Below are 19,914 nucleotides of genomic sequence, written 5' to 3'. Positions count from 1 at the left end.
GGAAGCAAAGTGCCACCACGGCACCCCACGGGCAAATCCCGATGGATTGGGCATTGACAATGTCGGCCATGAGGTTGAAATAGAACATCCAAAGAAAGCCAAGAAAAATCTATATGCTTATCGCTAGAAGCACAGGGGACATGGTGACTAGTCTGTTTCACTCCAGACAAACATTCCACTTTGGACAGAGAATACCACATGCTTAATTGAGAATCGCCCATCGATTAGTATCCCTCAAATCAAGATAGTCTGATCAATTTGCATTGATCATCCTACTAGGTCGATCAAACCCCGCTACAATGCCAAGATCCCCCAAAGTCCCCGTGAATCTTCTCGACCTGCCCGAATAGGCTCATGCCGATGCGGCCCGCAATGCAACGCTAGCTCTCCCGTATCAACATCCCGCGGCATAAAGGATCGTTCTGGAAGGTGAGGGAGCTTGTGTGGTTCAGCTTGGGTATTGCGTCAGTGGGATCTTTTGCAATGCCTAGGACCGCGTAGCTGTGATGTGACGGTGGCATGTAGTATGCTTAATGTTCCTCCTGCCGGATACGTGTAGCAAGCCGAGTCGGATGATGATGACGATTAATTCGTCCAATGTTGCTTGCCTTCCTAAGGAAGAATCGTGATTCACAAGGCACAAGTATAAAATGCCTCCCTGCTACGGCTTCGAGTGATCGCCAGGCAATACTCGTCCCAAGACTTGGCATTTCTGGATCATTCGCTCTGCAATCATCATGCACCTGTCTCTCGCATTGGCGGCCCTCGTCGGCCTGTCGAGCGCTGTCGCGGTCCCACGTCCAGCGCCGCAGCTGTACAAGATCCAGCTCGCCCCCAATGACATTCGAACCGTAACTGAGGAAGAGAAGTGGGCACTCAGGGCTGTGAGTCTACACGCTAAAGCTCTGTTCTTCTAGCTAAACTTTATAGGAACACAAGCACTTTATCGACATCACTGATCTCGACGAAGAGCCCCCCATTAGCCTCCAGGTCCTTGCCGGCTTCCCCACCGCTGTCTCGCAACAGACTGCCGTCAATGCTCTGCTGCCTAAGCTGAGCCAGACCAGGCTTCGTGACTTCCTCACCACCTTCTCCAACTTTCAGAACAGATACTACACAGCTTCTTACGGCCAGCAGTCTGCTGAGTGGTTGTTGGGTCAGGTCCAGGCCATCATCAACGCCAGCGGAGCTACCAATGTGAATGTCAAGGCCTTTACGCATTCGTGGAGACAGCCTAGTATTATTGCTACTATTCCTGGCAAGAGCGCCAAGACCATTGTTGTCGGTGCTCATCAGGACTCTGTCAACCTCTCAAACCGTGCCTCGGGCCGTGCTCCTGGTGCTGGTAAGTATTCTCGGCCAACGGCTAGTAACGCTCTAACAGGTTGCAGATGATGATGGATCGGGCTCTGCCACTATCCTCGAGGCTTTCCGCGTCTTGCTTACTGACTCTCGCATCGCATCGAACCAGGCGGAGAATACTATCGAGTTCCACTGGTATGCTGGTGAAGAGGCTGGTCTGCTCGGCAGTGGCGCCATCTTCCAGCAGTATCTCCGCGAGAGCCGTGATGTCAGGGCTATGCTCAACCAGGATATGACTGGCTATGTCAAGCCTGGCTCCAGGCAGGTTATCGGCGTCATCACTGACAACGTAGATGCTTCCTTGACTGCGTTCACCAAGAAGATCATCACCGCTGTGAGTAACCCAATTAGATGAAGAACTAGGACGTTCGCTAACAGCTCAAAGTATTCTACTCTTCCCGCTGTTGACACCAAGTGTGGTTATGGATGCTCCGACCACGCCTCGGCCACCAGAGTCGGCTACCCCTCGGCCTTTGTCTTCGAATCAACCTTTGATGACAGCAGCCCATACATTCACTCTGCCCAGGACACCATCAGCACTGTCAACTTTGGCCATGTTGCCGAGTTTGTCAAGGTTGTCATTGGCTTTACCTATGAGCTCGGATTTGCCACGCTGTGATGTAGGGTAGGCGTGCATCTTGACAAGAAAGCACTTTACGAAGCATATTTTCTCTAGTGCCGCATAAGTAAGAGATCAATGTGCATTAGACTGCATATAGCACATCAAATATTACATTTATGCTTAGTATCTCCTTGAGCCGTCTCCGTCATGTTCGTATCTGTCTCATCTTTGAGCACGCTACAACCTCATGGGTCCATCCACCTAAGCCATCCACCACTACGAACAAGCACTTTTGTTGCCCTCTACGTTATGGCCCTAGACCTTGCTAGAATTTCTTGCTTTTGATCGGTAGTTAACGACGGTATTGGGCCGTTACAGAAACTAGCTCAAGACCATTGCCGAGACACGAAGCCACGCGTGACGCGACAGTGCAACCCATCAGATCAACAGGAGCTGAAATCAGAGTCCAAGTCAGGTATGAAGATGAGGCAGTGAAACATATAGAATGATAGAGTTTGCATTTCCTGGTAGCCATACACCGTGTCTCGTTAGAAAAGGCCGAGCGCCGAACCCGCGCGGACGGCTCGCACATCGGCACACAGACGCCTCCGGAGCGGCACGGCTCGGCAAGCGGATACCGTTTCTATCACAAATGAGCAAATTGGCGCACCGTAAATTCAGCGCATTGTGGGTTTGCAAGGTATCATCCGGACTTCCGAACTGGTGTTGATCACTTGAAACCCAACTCCAACTCCTGGTGGAGCTCGCGATAAACGAGGTATTTGTTTTCGTCAAAAAGCTTGTCTGGGGAATGGTCCTTGCACTGCAATACGGGGAGGATGAGCATCAAGGATGGACAAGGCGTCGGCAGATGCTGTGAGAGACAAAAGGCCGTGCTCTGAGACGAATGTACGTGGTATCAAGGCTGAGCTGGGGAAAGGATCAAACAGAAGCTGCAAGACCTGCAACGTGTAAACAACTCTATCCATCACTCACCACTGTTTGACGTGACATGCACGCTAACTCCTTCTCGTCGCAGACCCCGTGTTGCTTGTTAAGCAAAGACGTCATCCCCAGCCGGCAGATGCCGAGCTTAGGGGTTTCGCTTTTATTGCACAGCCTTGGCTCTAGAACCAGGTTCCCCGGTTTCAGTCATATCTCATGTGCCAGGTGGATGCATGCTTTACAATTTCAGTATTCAAATGCCGTGTGAGGATGTAAGGCTGGCTATGATGAAGCTTCATGCTGATTTGGACAGCCACTGCAGATCATGGCGAGCCTCAATTTACGATCCGGACCGACGGCTTGACGCCTCAAAAGCGAGCCCGAGAATAGCTTCAACCTACCTTGATGGCATGTCCCGGTTCGCAAAAGCAAGCCTCGGCAGATGGGTTTCACCACTGTGTCTCGCCTACAGAGGCACCGCAGCTACCGTAATGTCACCCACGCACCAGGACCCTTGGTCTCATTCCGACTTAACCGAAAGAGGGACAGCCTTGTCGTTGGAGCAAACCTTCAACGGTTCCTCCCTTGCCCGGCCCTTCCCTCGCGTCACCCATTGGGCTTCAACGGCCGGGAATCCTTGTCATTTCGAAGTTCTCTGCAGGCGCACTAATACCCCAAGCGAGAGGCCCCTGGCGATCCAACTTCTAGAGCAGCCTAGAAAAGTTTAAATAAATACAGCGCCAATGGAGTGACGCGCTGCCGGGACGCCAACTCTCAACGGCGCCCGCTGATTGATTGCAGTGTTACGTGGGCTCTCAAAGCCACTGAGTGCCAGGTCGGATTCAGTATGGCTTAGAGCGTGTCGCGGCGCCCGCGGGGTTTGTTGACGGAACTTTTATAAACTTTAAGAGAATCAGGGCCCAAGTTGATTGCATCATAAAACCAGCTCGTCTCCCAGTTGTGGATTCAACGTCTATTTTCAGTGCCATGCGGATACAATCAACACCATGAGTTCTCCCGAAGGACCGGCAAAGCCAAACCGTGACTCCCTTCACGCTGCAGGCAGCGTATTCTTTGTTTCTTCGGCTGGAAGAGTTCTCAAACTACCGATCCCTAGCACCTCCCATCGAGATCCTCTGACATGGCGATCTTCAAAGCGGTTATTTGCATTCATTGCTCTCAATTTCTACTCAGTGGTGGCCTCATTTGAGGTTACTCTTCCTGGGATTCTCATGTTGGCGATTAAAGATGAGTTTGGAGACGTATGTGGACAGTCTCTTTACAGAGTAGATGAGGCTAATTTATTTGTAGCGAAACACCCAGCCGCTCTCTTCCGCAATGACCCTCTTTACTGGCTTGGGATACCTTCTCGGGATTCCACTTTCTACTGCTCTCGGACGACGGCCTGTCTTTCTGTGTGCAGCTACCGTCACGAGCATAGCCACTTTCTGGGCTGGAGCAGCAGGGAGCTTTGAAGAGTTGATAGTCACCCTTTGCTTTCAGGCTCTGGCAGTTGGTACATCCGTTGGCATGGTAAGTGTAACTCATCTTCGTCGAATGTATCATGTCTGACCTGTCTAGTGCACACTCATCATCATCGATGGCACCTTCATTCATGAACGACCTAATGCGCTGTCCCTGTACTGGTGTGTCGGCTCAGCGTTCATCAAACTAAGTCTCCTCATTCTACCATTCATAGCGGACGTATGCAAGAACTGGCGTTCGATCTACAATGTATGGTCCGCGCCTTGTCTGGTTGCCCTCGCCTTGGTCATATTCCTTGTTCCCGAGACGTACTTTGAGAGGCCCCCAGTTGCTCTCGACGGTCGCGTGCTCGTGCAGAGCAGCTCGGAAAAGGTCAGGGTTTACGATGACTGGGAGGATGTCGAGAGTTACGGCTCAGAGAGACCACTTCCAGACGTTCCCCCAAAACGAAGCTTCTGGGCGAGATTCGGTGTCAACCGAGCGCCTGGAACCAACTTCAAGGCCATGGGTGTGACATACATGCAGATGGTTCTCTGCATCCTCAACCCCCTTACCTTCTGGGTTGCTCTCCTCACAGGCGTCAACTTGAGCGGCATCATCTTTTTGAGCATTTCTCAACCAGCTGTCTTGGTGGGAGTCTGGGACCTGGATCCGCAAACCAAGGGAGTCGGGATTGGCATTGCTGGCGCCATCGGTTCGCTTTTGGCCTTCCCTGCCAGCGGCCCCCTTGCTTCCTGGTTCACTCGCTACTATTCCCTGCGATCGGGCGGTATTCGTCATGCAGAGATTTACTTGCCGGCCTTTGCCATGCCTGTTGTGTCTGGTTTGGTTAGCGTGATACTCAACGGAGTCGCGATTAACAATGGCTGGAAACCAATCTGGCTTTACGTTGCTTCCGGCATCAGTATCTTTAGCTACCTGACAGGAAATGTGGCCTTTACGCTCTGGATCACTGAGGCTTTCCCCCGATGGGCAGTAGCTGCACTAGCTGTTCAACTCTTCACGGGCAACATGGTCAGTTTCGGGATTGGCACCGCTATCATGGGATGGGTTCAGGATAACGAAGTCATGGCCCCGACCATGCTGATTGGTGGCTTGATTCTCTTCCTCGGTGCCCTGGCAGTTCCGGTTGCGTTCTGGGGAAAGAGTGCGCGGCAGTACATTCACGGTCGATGGAGCGAGTCGGAGAAGGGTGCCTTGCGACCTCAGTAGACGAGATATTTTGCTCTTCCTCACTGGTATGATTGGTACGTTAGTTTAATGATGATGGAGCGAGGTGTCCTCTGGTGTAGGTTGGTGGTGAAGGCGGGCGACTGACAGGATTTTGTTTCCGGCGGCTGACATAAAACAACACGTCCTGACACGGACATACTCTCTTTGTCGTTTTCATTTCTTTCTCTACAACTGTTAGATTAGATCTCTGCACACTCTCTTGTTGCTTTTTTTTTCTTGCTATTACTAGTCGTGTGTAAACTGTGGTTTCATCTCTTCTAGCTTCTATACCCCTTCAGCTACAAGCGTTGTTCATTCCCTTGTATTTAAAACCATCCCTAATGATAAAAAGAATCACGTCACAGAAGCAACGTTGCTAGGTTATCTGCATCTTTGCAGAAAAGCCAGTGCATTTCATGCTATCAATGAAAGACCCATTATCTGAACGTTGTAATTATTGGACGAGGAAAAGGTATTGATACTCAGAGGTTCGGGTTCCTTCCATCACAAACCCATGGCAGCTCTCATGTGATCCAGTCCAATCAAATCACCTTGTGCGGTCTGTTGCAGCTCATGAGGAATATACTCAGGGGTATAACCTCCACCAAAATCAACCAGCACCGCGTCGTCACTCACGTCGATCATGACATTGTCAGGCTTCACATCCCCCCAGACAATGCCGACCTCGTGAAGTCGTCTCAGTGTCGCCTCGACCTGATCAATCCACTTGTTCTTCAACACCTCAGGAGCGTCTCTAGACCGGTCTCGAAGAGTTTTTCCGTCAATGTATTCCATCAAGAGACCCATCAGACAATTGGGATCATCATCCCATACAACGAGCCCAACGAGCTTCGATGTCTTCCAAGGTGACTCGAACTTTGCGCTGCGGGCGATCTGGCCGAGCAATTCTATCTCTCTCAAATGACCATGGTCCCTTAGGCCTGCTTTGAAGAAAAGATATGGTCAGGTTGTGAACGTCGCTGAACCTTTCTGGGTATGTCGCTGATCTCTTCGCCCCCCAAACTTTTGGCCTGGACGCGTTCTGAGGCGGCAGTGAGAGGAACGGGGGGTAATGCAGAACGTAAGACCACACCATCCTTTGATAGGCTATCATGGAGCCGAGGTGAAGAAGCCGGCACATCAACAATATGAGTCTTTGGGCTCGAGTCGCCGTTGACAACGGGGTCATAATCCAGTTGGATAGCGTCAAGTTGACCTTTCTTGTTTACAAATTTGAAAGCAAAGGTTCGAGGAGAGAAGTACTCAAGAAGAGTCATGGGCTCGTGACGAGATAGGGTTGGGGCCTCTTTGTCGAGGAAGGGTTGAAGCGGGTTGAGGATCCACTCCTCAAACTGGAACAGCGTATTAGGGTCGTCGAGGTCGTTCCTGAAATTGCCCAACTCGTCCAAAATCGATTCTTCTCCCTCCAGGTCTTGAGAAAGGATGGTGACGTATACTCGTACACAGTTGTAGATGAATGAGTACTCCATGCCAAGGTCAGACTGCGACAACTCAAGCATAGAAAAGGATGGAAAAGCGGCTTCGCCATCTGAAGATTCGTTGCACATCTATAAGCGGTCAGCAATCGTCACTCGCAAACCGAATTCAAAGCTGCTGTACCTCGCTTCGCAGAGTAGGATCACCCATCCCATCCGTCCTTGAACCGAACAAAGAGGCATGAAAGGATGAGAGCGTGAGTGGAGGGTGTTGGTTGAGTGAGGGCTTCGGGATAGTGTCGGTTAAATGCTGCGGAAAGGCGCCAATCAATGGCAAAGACGCCTGCTCGGCAGCTACAAAGACCCGACTGAGGCTGACAGGTGGTGTCTCGGACTGTTTAGAAGCAAAGCGATCTGCCTCTGGTGTTAGAATTGGGATATGATGCTATGATGTGTTTATATTGTACTTTTCTTTGGTTTTTTTTTTTTTCGATATCGTTGAAGCTCGGCCCTTAATGAGATAACTGAGCTAGGAGACCGAGGAATATACTCAGGGGTATAATCTCCCCCATAATGTCATCATATATTCGGCGTCTAATTCATATCAGTCAATGTGTAATACTAAACACAGATGACAGAATATCTCGAAGCACGCTTTAAATGAGTGTTACAATCTTCTCCTCCCACTCACTCAAGTCATCTCCCCGGTGGGAGGAATCTCGTCTTTACACTCCAATCCTGCGGTACTTTTGTGATGCGGCATCAAGCTCAACCAACAAACCAGACGTCCCCCGAATGTGCAAACACAGAACAGGCTTTCCCACGTAGCGATATGCCAAGTCTAAAGAATCAAAGTCAAGCTCGAAACCCCAATGATCGACAACCTTGTTCTTCTCGCTCCTCTGGATCTCCTTTTGTTGCTGCTACCAAAGCGCTGATTCCTTGTGCCGTGTTCCAGACCAATCAAAGTAGCAATCGGTGCCAACACGTGAGTATATGCTAGGTATCTCCTGTCCTCCCGTAGCGTTCTTGTGCCTTCGATCCAATCCATTCGTCCTTAGAGCCCAGTCCCAGCCACGATGACATGAAGCTCAAACTATGTGTTGAAAGAGACATTCGCTCTTGATGTAATTCATATTCTCTCTCAAGATCCTCATAGATGCGACTCACATCAGAAGTCATCGATGAAATCGCTAGGATCTTAGCAGCTCTTTGTTCGGGCGATGGGTTGCTGTTGAGATGATCGCCAACCATCTGTCGCGTATAGGTGCGGATTTCGAGTTCGGCTTGAGTCGTGCGACTCATAGGAACAGGCACGGACTCCAGTGAAGCCAGAAAGATACTCTGTATGCGTGCATCTGAGAGCCGGGGTGAGTTCGCCGCGGTGGCGGAGGATGTCGAGTATTCGTACTCAAACTCCACACTGCTTTCGATGGCGGCTCAAGACCAGGATGGAGTGCTTAACCCCATGCTGTCATGGGGTTTGGATGGTCGCGGTTGGAGTCTTTTGAACAGTAACCCGGTCAGGATATCATTCCGCCAAAGGCCAGAACAGTATTCGTCGCCTGTCATCTGTTGGAACCGCTCGGCTAGTGCCCAGATAGCCGGGAATCTATCCTCGGGCTTCGTCGGGTCTTTTGGACAGTATTGCGTGACAAGCTCGTACCACGGGTGATAGGGTTGGCTTTGGGTTTCCAGGGGACTTGCGGAGCGCGTCGTCTCCAGCCCACACTCCTCCCTCTCATCCGGGCATGTGTCGCTGGAAATAGGTTGGGAGAAAGTATTGAGCCCATTCTGGATCACTGGAATGTGTGACTGGGCAACCTTGCCACTGAACTCGTGTGATGGTTCGAATGAGGGCTGATTTCGGTAATAGAAAGATTCGCTTGCCAACACTCCCCGACATTCCCAGATAATCTCACCCGGCAGGAAGTGCAATGTTCTTGGAGATAGCACATTCTCTTGCAAGGCCCAACCTCTGCTGAGAAGTGGGAGAATGCTTCCTGTCCTCAGCGTCTCGAATTCCGACTGGGGGTCGAAAGTCCAGCAAACCTTTCCAGCCTCCATCCATGAGCCATCATCACGGCGAGGCGAAACGGATTCGCACTCGTGCTCCCAGTAACATGAAGTGACCTGGAGTTGACTGCGTTCTAACATCAACCCTCCGTGACTGTCCGTAGAATAGCTGGCCGCGAGGTTCAGCGTGCCATTGGCATATACGCTTACCATGTTGGCAGTTTCGTGCTCCCACTCGGCCTCATCACCCTGGATTATACACAGCGAATCAATCCAAATGAAGGCGAAGCCTACTCTCCGAGTAGCCGCAACAGCGTCTTGGAACGTTCGCAGCAGCTGCTCAAGTGGAACATCGAAGTCTCCTTCGGTGGTTCTCTTCTTGATATCGGCATTACCCCAGCAGTGACTCAAAGTCAAGTATGGCGTGTGAATACCTGGCTCCTTCGGAGACGAACGGTGGGCACGTCGTGTGTACCAACTTCGACAAGTCTCGTAGGCATCCGTACGGTCGAACCGTCACTGCATTTTGGATGACCAGTTTTGCATTGCTTCAGCCAGTCTCCAATCATGTCGAAAATATCTCCTGGAATACCTCCTTCAGAATTGTAATACACCCTGGCTAGTTGGGCCCTGCCGAAACCTGTTTTGGGTTTTTAGCTACCACATGACAACCGAAGCTGGGTTACCCTATAGTATACTACTAGCGCTATTTAATAGTATGCTTATCTAAGCTATAACTGCTTAGATAAGCGAGATATTATGGAGTTATATAAACTTCCCTCCTGGGTAATTCCAGACATATAGGGTAAGTCACGTGACCCGGACTTAGGGCTTTATTCAAAGCCTGATAACTCCATTAAAGCCGGTCTTCTTATATGGGTATTTTCTATCCGGTTTCTGATACCTAGAATATAAAACCCTACAGGTTTTATCTTCCTTATGCAATAGCCCGGCTATTACCTATCCGATTAATATATACTATATTTAGTTAGAAGGCCTCAGAAAAGAACTATCCGACGGTATAACTTTTATCCAAATCGGGCTAATAAATTTCAAACTATTAGTTATAAAAGAATAGCTTTTTTTTAGAATAGTTTTCCTTCCTTAGATCTTGACATACTGAAGCAATATAAGTATAAAGACCACCAATCAGGAGCTGGCCTTCTACCCTATACTCTTATTTATCTTATGACCCACTTTTATTAGCCTATGATCTCTTATCTAGCCAATCAGCTTTTTATAAGGACTGAATCCTCTACCTATTCTCCTCCTATTTTAGTTACCTACCCTACACCTTATTCAGACCTTATAGTCTATATTTTTCAGTCTTTTACAATAAGCATATGCACCAAACAAGTATATACACCAAAAATCCCTCAATCATCACTAATGCCATTTAATCAATTAATTATTAACCAAAAATCATGCCTCAACTCTATTCTAAATATCAAGTCCTTTTTGCACCTTAAGCGCTTCAAAATAACCCAAGTTTAAGTCTCCAAGAGCTACTAGGCTATACTAAGTTAACTATTAGGCCTTACGTCGCCGGCATAATGGCATTTAATCTCGACGCGATTAGATTCCTAAATCACGCAAATTATCTAATCTAGAGGAATAGATCATTATTTGGTTCATTCTTAACCTAGATTTGCGAGGATTTCCCCCGCGACTATGTAGTATTAAAGAAATAGCCAATTAATTGCTCGCCGACTGCGACGCGCTACCCGTTGGCAAGCGCTAGGCTTCTAACTTTGTCAAGCGGCACCTAGACCTTAAGACGCGTTTTTTTCCAGAAGTATAACTACTAGAGAGCTAAGTGCAAAGACCTAACTATTATTCGCGATTAGTTTTAGCTTATAGTAAATATAATCGCGAAGTATAGTAATGTATATGATAAGTATGCGCCGTACTTGTATTTTTATCTTAAAATTAAGTATTAAAATTTTTTTTTAAAATTTTATTTAAGCCTTAATAGATTAAAACTAATAGATTTAGCTTATTATATAATATAAAAGCTATGATAATTTTTCTAGATTTTTAAAAATCTTAAAAAAATACTATATAGTTTTATTTTTAGTTAAATAGCTAAAAATATTTTATTTAGAATTTTATATATTTTATAGCTAGTTTTATAAATTAAAGGTTTTGCTATTTTTGCCTATATAATATAGTGCGGCGCATACTTAGATGCTATAAAAGTCCTTAAAATAAAAGTCTTTTATAAATATAATTCTAGAAAAATAGGCTTATAAGATATAAGCCTAGGATTTTATTATCCTATATTATAGCTTATGCGCTATCTTATAATTTGCTTACCTAAGCTATATATATGCTTAGATAAGCAAGATATTAAGGAGTTATAATAATGCCCCTTTTAGGTCATATTACCCTTTTAGGAAGGGTCACGTGACTTCGGACTTAGGGCTCTTATACAGCCCGATAAAGCCAATAAAGCCGTGCCTTTCTATTAGGTATTTTCCACCCGGTTTTAAAACTCTTAGTTTGTATAACGGGCTGAGCCCGTGGGGGTCTTGGCTTGCACTCTCGACCAAGACCCATATAAGCTCAACAGCTAAAAGGGGCTCTTTTTGCTTCTCTTTTTTTACTTTCTTTTCCTTTCTTTCTTAGCTTTAAGATACTTATTAAAGTTATTTAGCTAGTTATTAATATACTTAGCTAGACTATTATATTATCCTAAAGCTCTATCTTTTAATAAAAAGACTAATTAATTAGGTTAATTAATTTAGTCCTTACTTAGCTTTCTATATAATTAAGCCTAGAAGAGTAGAAGGCTCTTACTTATATAGCGGTCGAGCTATATATATACCTCTATAAAGACCTTATATTAATTATAAGTAGTAAAAGGCTCTTACTTATATAGCGGTTAAGCTAAGTATATCCCTGCGAAGACCTTATATAAATTATAAGTAGTAAAAGTTCTCCCCCCTAAGACCTCGCTACTAGAGCGATTAATAGAAGATCCCCTAAAGAGATAAGTATTTAATTAATTAACCCTACTTAATGAGACGAACTGATATAAATGATTAATATAAGTAGCTTCTATGATAGAAGCTCTTAACTAAGATAAGGGCTCCCCTAGCTAAGCCTCCTAGATAATAATATAAATAATAATATAAATATTAGAGGAATTATAAGCCCTATGCGCTAAATAAGAAACTAACCGCGAGGAAATAAGAAATTAAATTTATGCTATCTAATTAGTGATTATAATACTAGCTTTAATGCTATAACCGCTAGAGCCCCTAAATATAACTAGACCTAAACCTTAATAAAGCTCCTCGCTAGAATAACTATTAATAAAGAGGAAATTAATCCTCTTAGACCCCTTATAATTTAATAAAACTTAATAAAAGTTCTAGGCTTAGTAACTTAAAATATAAAATAAATTATATATTAATAACCCTACCCTTAGTAAATTATTAAATTAATTTACTTATATTTACTTTAAATTAGCTAAAATACTATAAGTAATAATAATAGCTTTTTTTAAAAAAGGAAGCTTAAACTAGTAATTTAAGCTAAGTGAATTTATAATATATTTAGCTAATTACTATAAGGACTTAAATATTAAGTAATAAGCTCTTAGCTAGCTAGAGATAATAAGATAAGAAGATAAAAAGAGCTTTATATCTTTCCTCTCTAAGTTTAAGAGAGAGCTTATAGATAATAGAGGAGCTAGCTAGGTAGACTTAGTGCAGATTAATGCTCTTAAGCATATAGTTAACTAAGAGCTCTATTCCTACCTTATAGGCTAGCTTAGTTTACTAAAGATATATCTCTCTTTTATTAATATACTATAAAGCCTTAGGGCTAACTTAAAAGAGCTCTACTTCTATAACTAGAAGCTAGGTAACTAGTAAGAGCAGCGACGAGGCCTAAGCCCTAACTAGGAATAACCTAAATAGAGGTTACCGCTATTAAAAGAGGCATCTAATTATATAAATTAAGAACCCACGAAGGTTAGGAGATATAGATTAAAGCTCCTAGATAGGTAGAAATACTACTAATGCGGCGAGGTTAGCTATATTATCGCTTACTATACTTAATACTAAAGAAGCTAGTAAGACTTAGAAGAAGTAAGGAAGCCTAAGTATAAAACTAGGGCTATAAGGAGTAAGCTAAGAAAAAAGAGGGACTAAGACCTAAGCGATAAAGATAAAGCTAATAGCCTAAGCGAGGTAGCCTTAGCGAAGGAATTAGAAAATAAGTAGCTCTTAATTAAAATCGCTATTAAGAGTATTAATAGGCTTAAGCTAAGTAAAAGGAGCTAGAGGATTAAATAAATAATTAATCTTTTTATATTAATATAGGGATTAATTAAGAATATTACTTAATAGCCCTTATTAATAATAGATATCTATGCTATAAAATAATTACTAATACCCTTACCTATAAGCTATGCTTATTATATATTTTTATTATCTTATAAATACTTAAGTAAGTAAATATATCCTCGCTAGGTATTATTAAGTATATAATATATATAAATATAAATATTAATAGCTATTATAAGAAATAAGTCTTTTTTTATATTATAATAAGCTAAGGAGATAAAGTTATCCTTAGATAAACTTAAATAAATAAAAAGGATATTACTATTTAGCCTATAAGAGAATAACTATATATAGGCTTATATAACTACTAGGTAAATAAATAAGACCCTAAGAGCTTTTAATAACCTAATCTATTAGGCCTAACTAGCATAGTCTTTATAGATTTAATTTAATATATTAAGAAATAAAAAAGAAAATATAATAGCTTAAAAGTATTTTCTATGAGCCTTCTAGATATTAAAAAAGCCCTTATACTAAAGAAAAGATTAGATCTAAGGGAAAAGCTCCTTAAGTACTACCACGAGTTCTTAAGAGCATTTAATTAGAAGCTTACTAATTAATTATTATTATATTAACCTAGTATTAATTATAGGATCTTATTAAAATAAGGGCTTAATAAAAGGGAAAAAAAGCCCCCTTAGGGCCCTCTATATAAAATATCTCGCGAGGAATTAATTATTCTTAGAAGAACCCTAATAGAGTTACTTAATAAGGGATTTATATATACTAGTAGCTCCCCTGCCTTAGCCCTTATCCTCTTTATATAAAAGCTAAGGAGTGGCTTATAGTTCTATATAGACTACTAAGGTCTTAATATAATTACTAAGAAGAATTAATACTTATTATTACTTATTAAAGAGACTTTAAGGTCCTTATCTAAGGCAAAGTAATTAATTAAGCTAGATATAATTACTACCTTTTATAAGGTATAGGTATAAGAGAGAAATAAATAAAAAATAGCATTTTATACCTAGTATAGCCTTTATAAATAACTAGTTATATTATTTAGCCTTATAGGCGCCTTAGTGACTTTTTAATAATATATTAACTATATGCTATAGGATTACCTAGATAAGTTTTACTTAGCTTATATTAATAATATCCTTATTTACTTAAATAGGTCCCTAGCTAATTATAAGAAGAAGGTAAAGCTAGTTCTCTAGAGGTTATAAGAGATAGGCCTATAAATTAATATTAATAAATATGAATTTAAGACTATAAGTATTAAATACTTTAAATTTATTATTAAAGCTAGGCGAGGAATTTAAGTTAACCTAGAGAAAATAAAGGTAATTTAATTATAAAAGTAGTATTATTTAATTAAGGAAATTAAAAGGTTTTTAGGCTTTATAAACTATTATTAGTAATTTATCTTAAGGTTTTTTTTTATTATATTACCTCTTATAGCCCTAATAAAAAAAAAAGCTATATTTATTTAGTTAAATAATTACTAAATAGTCTTTAAGGAGCTTAAAGCGCTTTTTATTAATATACTTATATTAGCTTAATAAGACCTTAATTAAGAAATAATCCTTAAAACTAACTTTTTTAGATATATTACTAAGAGTACCTTTTTATAAATAAAAAAAAATAAAATCCTTTAATTAATAGCTTTTTTTTTAAAAAAAACTTATTTATTAAATATAATTATTTAATTTATAATAAAAAGCTATTTATAATTATTTATTATTTAAAATACTAAGATATAAAATTAAGAAATATAATCTCCTTCTTAATCCTTATAAATTACCTTAACCTCTAATACTTTATAAAAAAATAATAACTTAGTAAAAGGTAAGTCTATTAAGTAAAGATATTATTATAGTTTAACTTTATAATTTAATTCTAACTTAGCAAAGAGGCTATTATCTTAGATGCCCTCTTATAATAAGAGTAAGATATGCTAGAAAATTATGAGGATAATTAGATTAAAGGCTAATACTTATAGCTCTTATAGCTAAGTAAAAGGAAAGATAAGAAGTATCTAATTATAAGAGGAAAAGTAAGCTATATTTTAAAGGGTAATATAAATTAACCTAGAGATTAAAAAATAGACTAAGATAAATAAATTAAAAACCCTTTTATTAATAATTAACTATAATAACTATAGGACTAAGGATTATAGTAATATAACTAATATTAGTTAATCTATAAGGCTATATAATAAGGCGAAAGGCAGCTATCTTTATAGTAGGGACTCCTTATTATGCTATCTAAATACTTAATTAATAAGAGAGAATAACTTTATTAGCATAAGTAGATATAAGTCCTAAGCTATAAGCCGCTCTATATAAGGATTATCTAAGATATATATAATTTAGCGCTTATTAGTTACCTAGGATAAGATATATTAAAGTCCCTTATTAATAAATAGTTCTATTAACTAGGACTTAACTCAGATATATAGTAATTTATACGGAATTATAATACTTATAGCTAAAGTACTATCTAGAGAGAGAAACGCCATAGCCTCTTAAAGCTACTCCTAATCCTAGACTAAATCTAATTAGAGATATTTATTAACTTTATTATAGACCTCTTACCTACTTAATTAAATAGTTTTATAAACCTTATAGTTATTATAAATTATCTCTTAAAGAGTATTATCCTTAAACCTATAAAGGAGATTATAATTAGTACTATTACTAAGACCTTATTATAATATTTTATCTAATATCATAGTATCCCTAGGGGAATTATAATAAATAAAGAGACCTAATTTATAAGCTAAATATAAAAGAGGCTATGTAAGCTACTCTGTATCTAATGGAGGCTATTAATAGCCTGGCACCCTAAGACCGATAAAGCTATAAAAAGGGCTAATTAGGAGGTTAAGAGATATATTTATATCTTTACTACCTATGCATAGGATAACTAGGACAAACTCCTACCTATAGCAGCAGTGGCTATTAATAACTATCTAGCAATATCTATAGGACTAAGTCTATTCTTTCTTATGCATAGTTATAACCTAGAACCTATTAAGATTAATAAATAGCTCTGACTAGATAGGAAGTCGCTAGTAACTTAGGCTAAGTCTATTATCTAAAGACTAAAAGAAGCTATTAAATAGGTATAGGCCGTGATGGCCTTAGCGCAAGAGTAATAAGAGGAGAATATAAATACCTAATAGTAACTATCTAATTAGTTTAAACTAGGAGATAAGGTATAGCTATGACTCTATTATATATATTTAAACTAACCCTCTAGGAAGTTTAACTAGCTCTTAGCTAAGTATACTATCCTTAAGACTATTAGATTATATGCTTACTGTCACGGCCATGACATGCGCCAGGCGGGGAAGCACGGCAGAACCACCTGACTAAGCAATGGGACCGAAGGGACTAAACTTCGCTCTCCTCAGTCTAAGGACCGAATATTAGAAACATCGGTCCTACCCTGGACCGAGCCTCATTAGCGTCGGTCCCAAGGACAACATTAAAGTATATAGTATATACTTATTATACTTTCTTATATACTAGCTACCTTAGCTATTAATATAACTTAGTTATACTTAATACCCTTAAGTATATTACTAGATATAATTTATACCTTATTACTTAGACTATGCCTAGCACTCCCTGCTAATATAAACCTAGCATAACTGGTTTATCCCTTAGGAAATATATAATTATTATATATTAATAGCTCTTATTTAATAATATACTATATACTCTAAGTAATACTATTACTATAGCACCTAATACTAGATCTCCTTTTACCCCTCGCAGTAAGCTACTTATTACCCCCTAGTAGGGATAGCCCGCAATTAAGCTAGAAGAACCTAATATCCTAATAGATATAGATAACGATGATAAATATATTATCTTAGCCTTATATAAGGACGAGGTCTATAAACTTAGAAATAAGTATAATTACCTAAGCACTTAATATAATAACCTCCTAGATAGCGCATATAATAATACTAGGATTACTTAGGAATAACTAGCTAGTATAGAGGTATTTATAAATAATATATAAGAATATTTCCGCTAAGTTATAAAATAATAATAGTAATAATATTAGTAGATAATTAATAAATAATAAAACTAGATTAATTAACTTATTATGCTTTAAACTTAGTAAAATAACCTAATATAATAATAGGTTTATAATCTTAGTAACTTAATATTTAAATATATCGCCGCTAGTATTACTTATAAAGATATTAGTAAAATTATTAAGCCTAAGGACTTAGAACTATTTAATAAATAAGCTACTTATATTAAGATATTTCTTATATCCCTTAGAGTATATTAATAATACTTCCTTACTAAGATAGCTAATATTAAAAATAAGGTCTTATATATTAATAAATACCTTATAGGTAATATACTTACTTAGTTTAAACCTAAGCTATGTGACTTTCTTAGAAATAAACCTACCGAGGAAATATAACTCCTTTTTATTAAATATAAGAACTTTAAAGATATAATTAAATATAACTTTAGAACTATTAATAAAGAATAATAAGCTATATAGAAACTTAAAAACCTGCGATAAATAAAGGCTACCTTAACCTATATAGCTAAGTTTATATAAATTACCTTATTCCTTAATTAAGAAATAAATACCTTTTAGATTACTTTTTATAAGGGACTTAAGGATAAGGTTAAGGATAAACTCTATAAAATAGAAAAACCTAATAACTTTTAAGACTATATTAACATAGCTATTAAGATTAATAACTAATAGTTTAAATAATATATAGAGAAATCTAATAAGAGATAGATCTAAGGCAATAAGAATAATACTAATTAGTCTTAAAGATAAGAATAAACTAGGGGTAATACCTCTTATAAAACCTATGCGGGACTAATAAAACTTAGAGTAGCTAAAAATAATAATAAGGATATTAAATATTATTATTATTATAAAAAGAGCTATAAGGCTAATAAATATAAAAAGAAGTAATAAGATATCTAAGAGGGATGCTATAAGCTAAGAAATAACTAATAATTCCCTAAAGGTAAGAAATAATTAAATATTACTAACCTAGATACTAAACCTTAAATAGCTATCCGCACTATTAAAATACTTAGAATAGCCTAATAAGGATATAATAAGACTAGTATTTAACTAGACGAGCTAGATATACTATATAGCTAAGTATACCTCTTAGAAAAATAGGTAAAAGGTAATTATATAATTAATAATATCATAAAGGAATAACTCTATAAACTAATTAAACCCTAAAAGACTAACTACTTATATATTATAAAATATATAAAATAGAAACTACTCTTAGAACCTAATAAAGGAGGATAATAACTAAGTAACCTAATGCTATAATATATTATTACTATAACTTAGCGCGCTAAACTTAAAACTAGAGAACCTATAGTATCCCCCTTAGTATAATAACCCTTAAATAAATAAATTAACTTTTAAAAAGCTACTATAAAAGGATTTAATTATAAAAAATAAATTATAAGATATAAAAAAAAGAGATAACTTTTAATGCCCGCCCTAGTCCACTAAAGGGACTATTAATAAAACAACCCCGCGCGGTATAATTATACCCTATGCCCTTAATACTAAGTTAAGGCATTATAGGAATATAATAAAACTTATAAATAATAAAAGATAAACTAATATAATAGATTACTATATAATAATTAGATTATTAAAATAAGTAATAGTAATATTAATTAAACTAAGTTTAAATATAAGGCCTAAAAATTATAAAAAAAACTATGCTAAGAGCGCTCTAGGAAGCCCTAGAAGAATAATAAAGAACTATAAGAAGAAAAAGACTAACGTATATGATAAGCGAGCGCCGCAGACAAGCGAGCGCCGCACTTTTCCCTCCTATACCTAACTTTTCATTTGATTAATTAATTATTAACCACCAAATATATCAGACCTAAATACTAAGGCTAGAACGCTTCTTGCCCTTTAAGCCCTTCAAAATAACCTAAAACTAAGCATCTGAAGCGCTATAGGGATGTATAAGATTAATGAGCGGCGGCTATGTCGCTGCTAGCAGGGCATTTAATCCCGACGCGATATTATCCTAAATTCACGCTAACTATCTGATCTAGAGGAATAGATTATAGTTTAATTTATTCTTGACTTAGATGCGCGAGGTTTTCCCCTGTGACTATGTGCTATTAAAGTAATAGCTAATTGACTGCTTGCTGACCGCGATGCGCTACTTATCGGCAAGCGCTAGGCTTCTAACTTTATTAGGCGATAAGAAAAGCTAAAGATGCGTTTTTTTTGTAAATATGACTACTAGAGGGCTAAGTGTGAAGATCTAGAGGAAATCCGGAAGTGGTTTTGGCTCGTGGCGAATATAATTGCGAAGTATGGCATTTGATTAGATAATATCTAGAACTTTGATGAGACTGGCTTCCTTATGGGTATAATTGCAAGCGGAATGGTTGTTATTAGCGTAGAAAGGCGTGGTTGACCAAAATCAATATAGCCTAGAAGCCGGGAATGGATTACAGTGATTTAGGCGATCAATGCGGAGGGCCAAGTAATTCAGCTATTTATTATAGGTGCGGGCTAATATTACCTCGCTAACTGGTATAGA

General features: G+C 39.3%; 3 protein-coding genes across 3 annotated transcripts; 2 read left to right on the top strand and 1 right to left on the bottom strand.

The window, feature by feature from the left end:
- Positions 1-737: 737 nt before the first annotated feature.
- LRP88_11052 (M28 family metallopeptidase) lies at positions 738-1,981 on the top strand (the record flags this gene model as incomplete). Its single annotated transcript, XM_083247496.1, has 4 exons — positions 738-884; positions 940-1,339; positions 1,392-1,696; positions 1,748-1,981. The coding sequence occupies 4 exons, from the start codon at positions 738-740 to the stop codon at positions 1,979-1,981; spliced, it is 1,086 nt and encodes a 361-aa protein (XP_083096644.1).
- Positions 1,982-3,876: 1,895 nt separating this feature from the next.
- On the top strand, positions 3,877-5,566 carry LRP88_11051 (major facilitator superfamily domain-containing protein; the record flags this gene model as incomplete). Its single annotated transcript, XM_083247495.1, has 3 exons — positions 3,877-4,131; positions 4,181-4,402; positions 4,451-5,566. The coding sequence occupies 3 exons, from the start codon at positions 3,877-3,879 to the stop codon at positions 5,564-5,566; spliced, it is 1,593 nt and encodes a 530-aa protein (XP_083096643.1).
- Positions 5,567-6,070: 504 nt separating this feature from the next.
- Positions 6,071-7,213, bottom strand: LRP88_11050 (uncharacterized protein; the record flags this gene model as incomplete). The annotated part of the gene is made up of 3 exons (XM_083247494.1): positions 6,071-6,510; positions 6,648-7,134; positions 7,187-7,213. The coding sequence occupies 3 exons, from the start codon at positions 7,211-7,213 to the stop codon at positions 6,071-6,073; spliced, it is 954 nt and encodes a 317-aa protein (XP_083096642.1).
- Between the last annotated feature and the right edge of the window lie 12,701 nt (positions 7,214-19,914).

The sequence above is a fragment of the Fusarium phalaenopsidis genome (assembly GCF_050370095.1).
Source record: "Fusarium phalaenopsidis strain FUZ10S chromosome Unknown contig_32306, whole genome shotgun sequence".
Classification (NCBI taxonomy): Eukaryota; Fungi; Ascomycota; class Sordariomycetes; order Hypocreales; family Nectriaceae; genus Fusarium; species Fusarium phalaenopsidis.
Note: the sequence above shows the minus strand (reverse complement) of the source record. Positions and strands in the feature narration are given on the sequence as shown.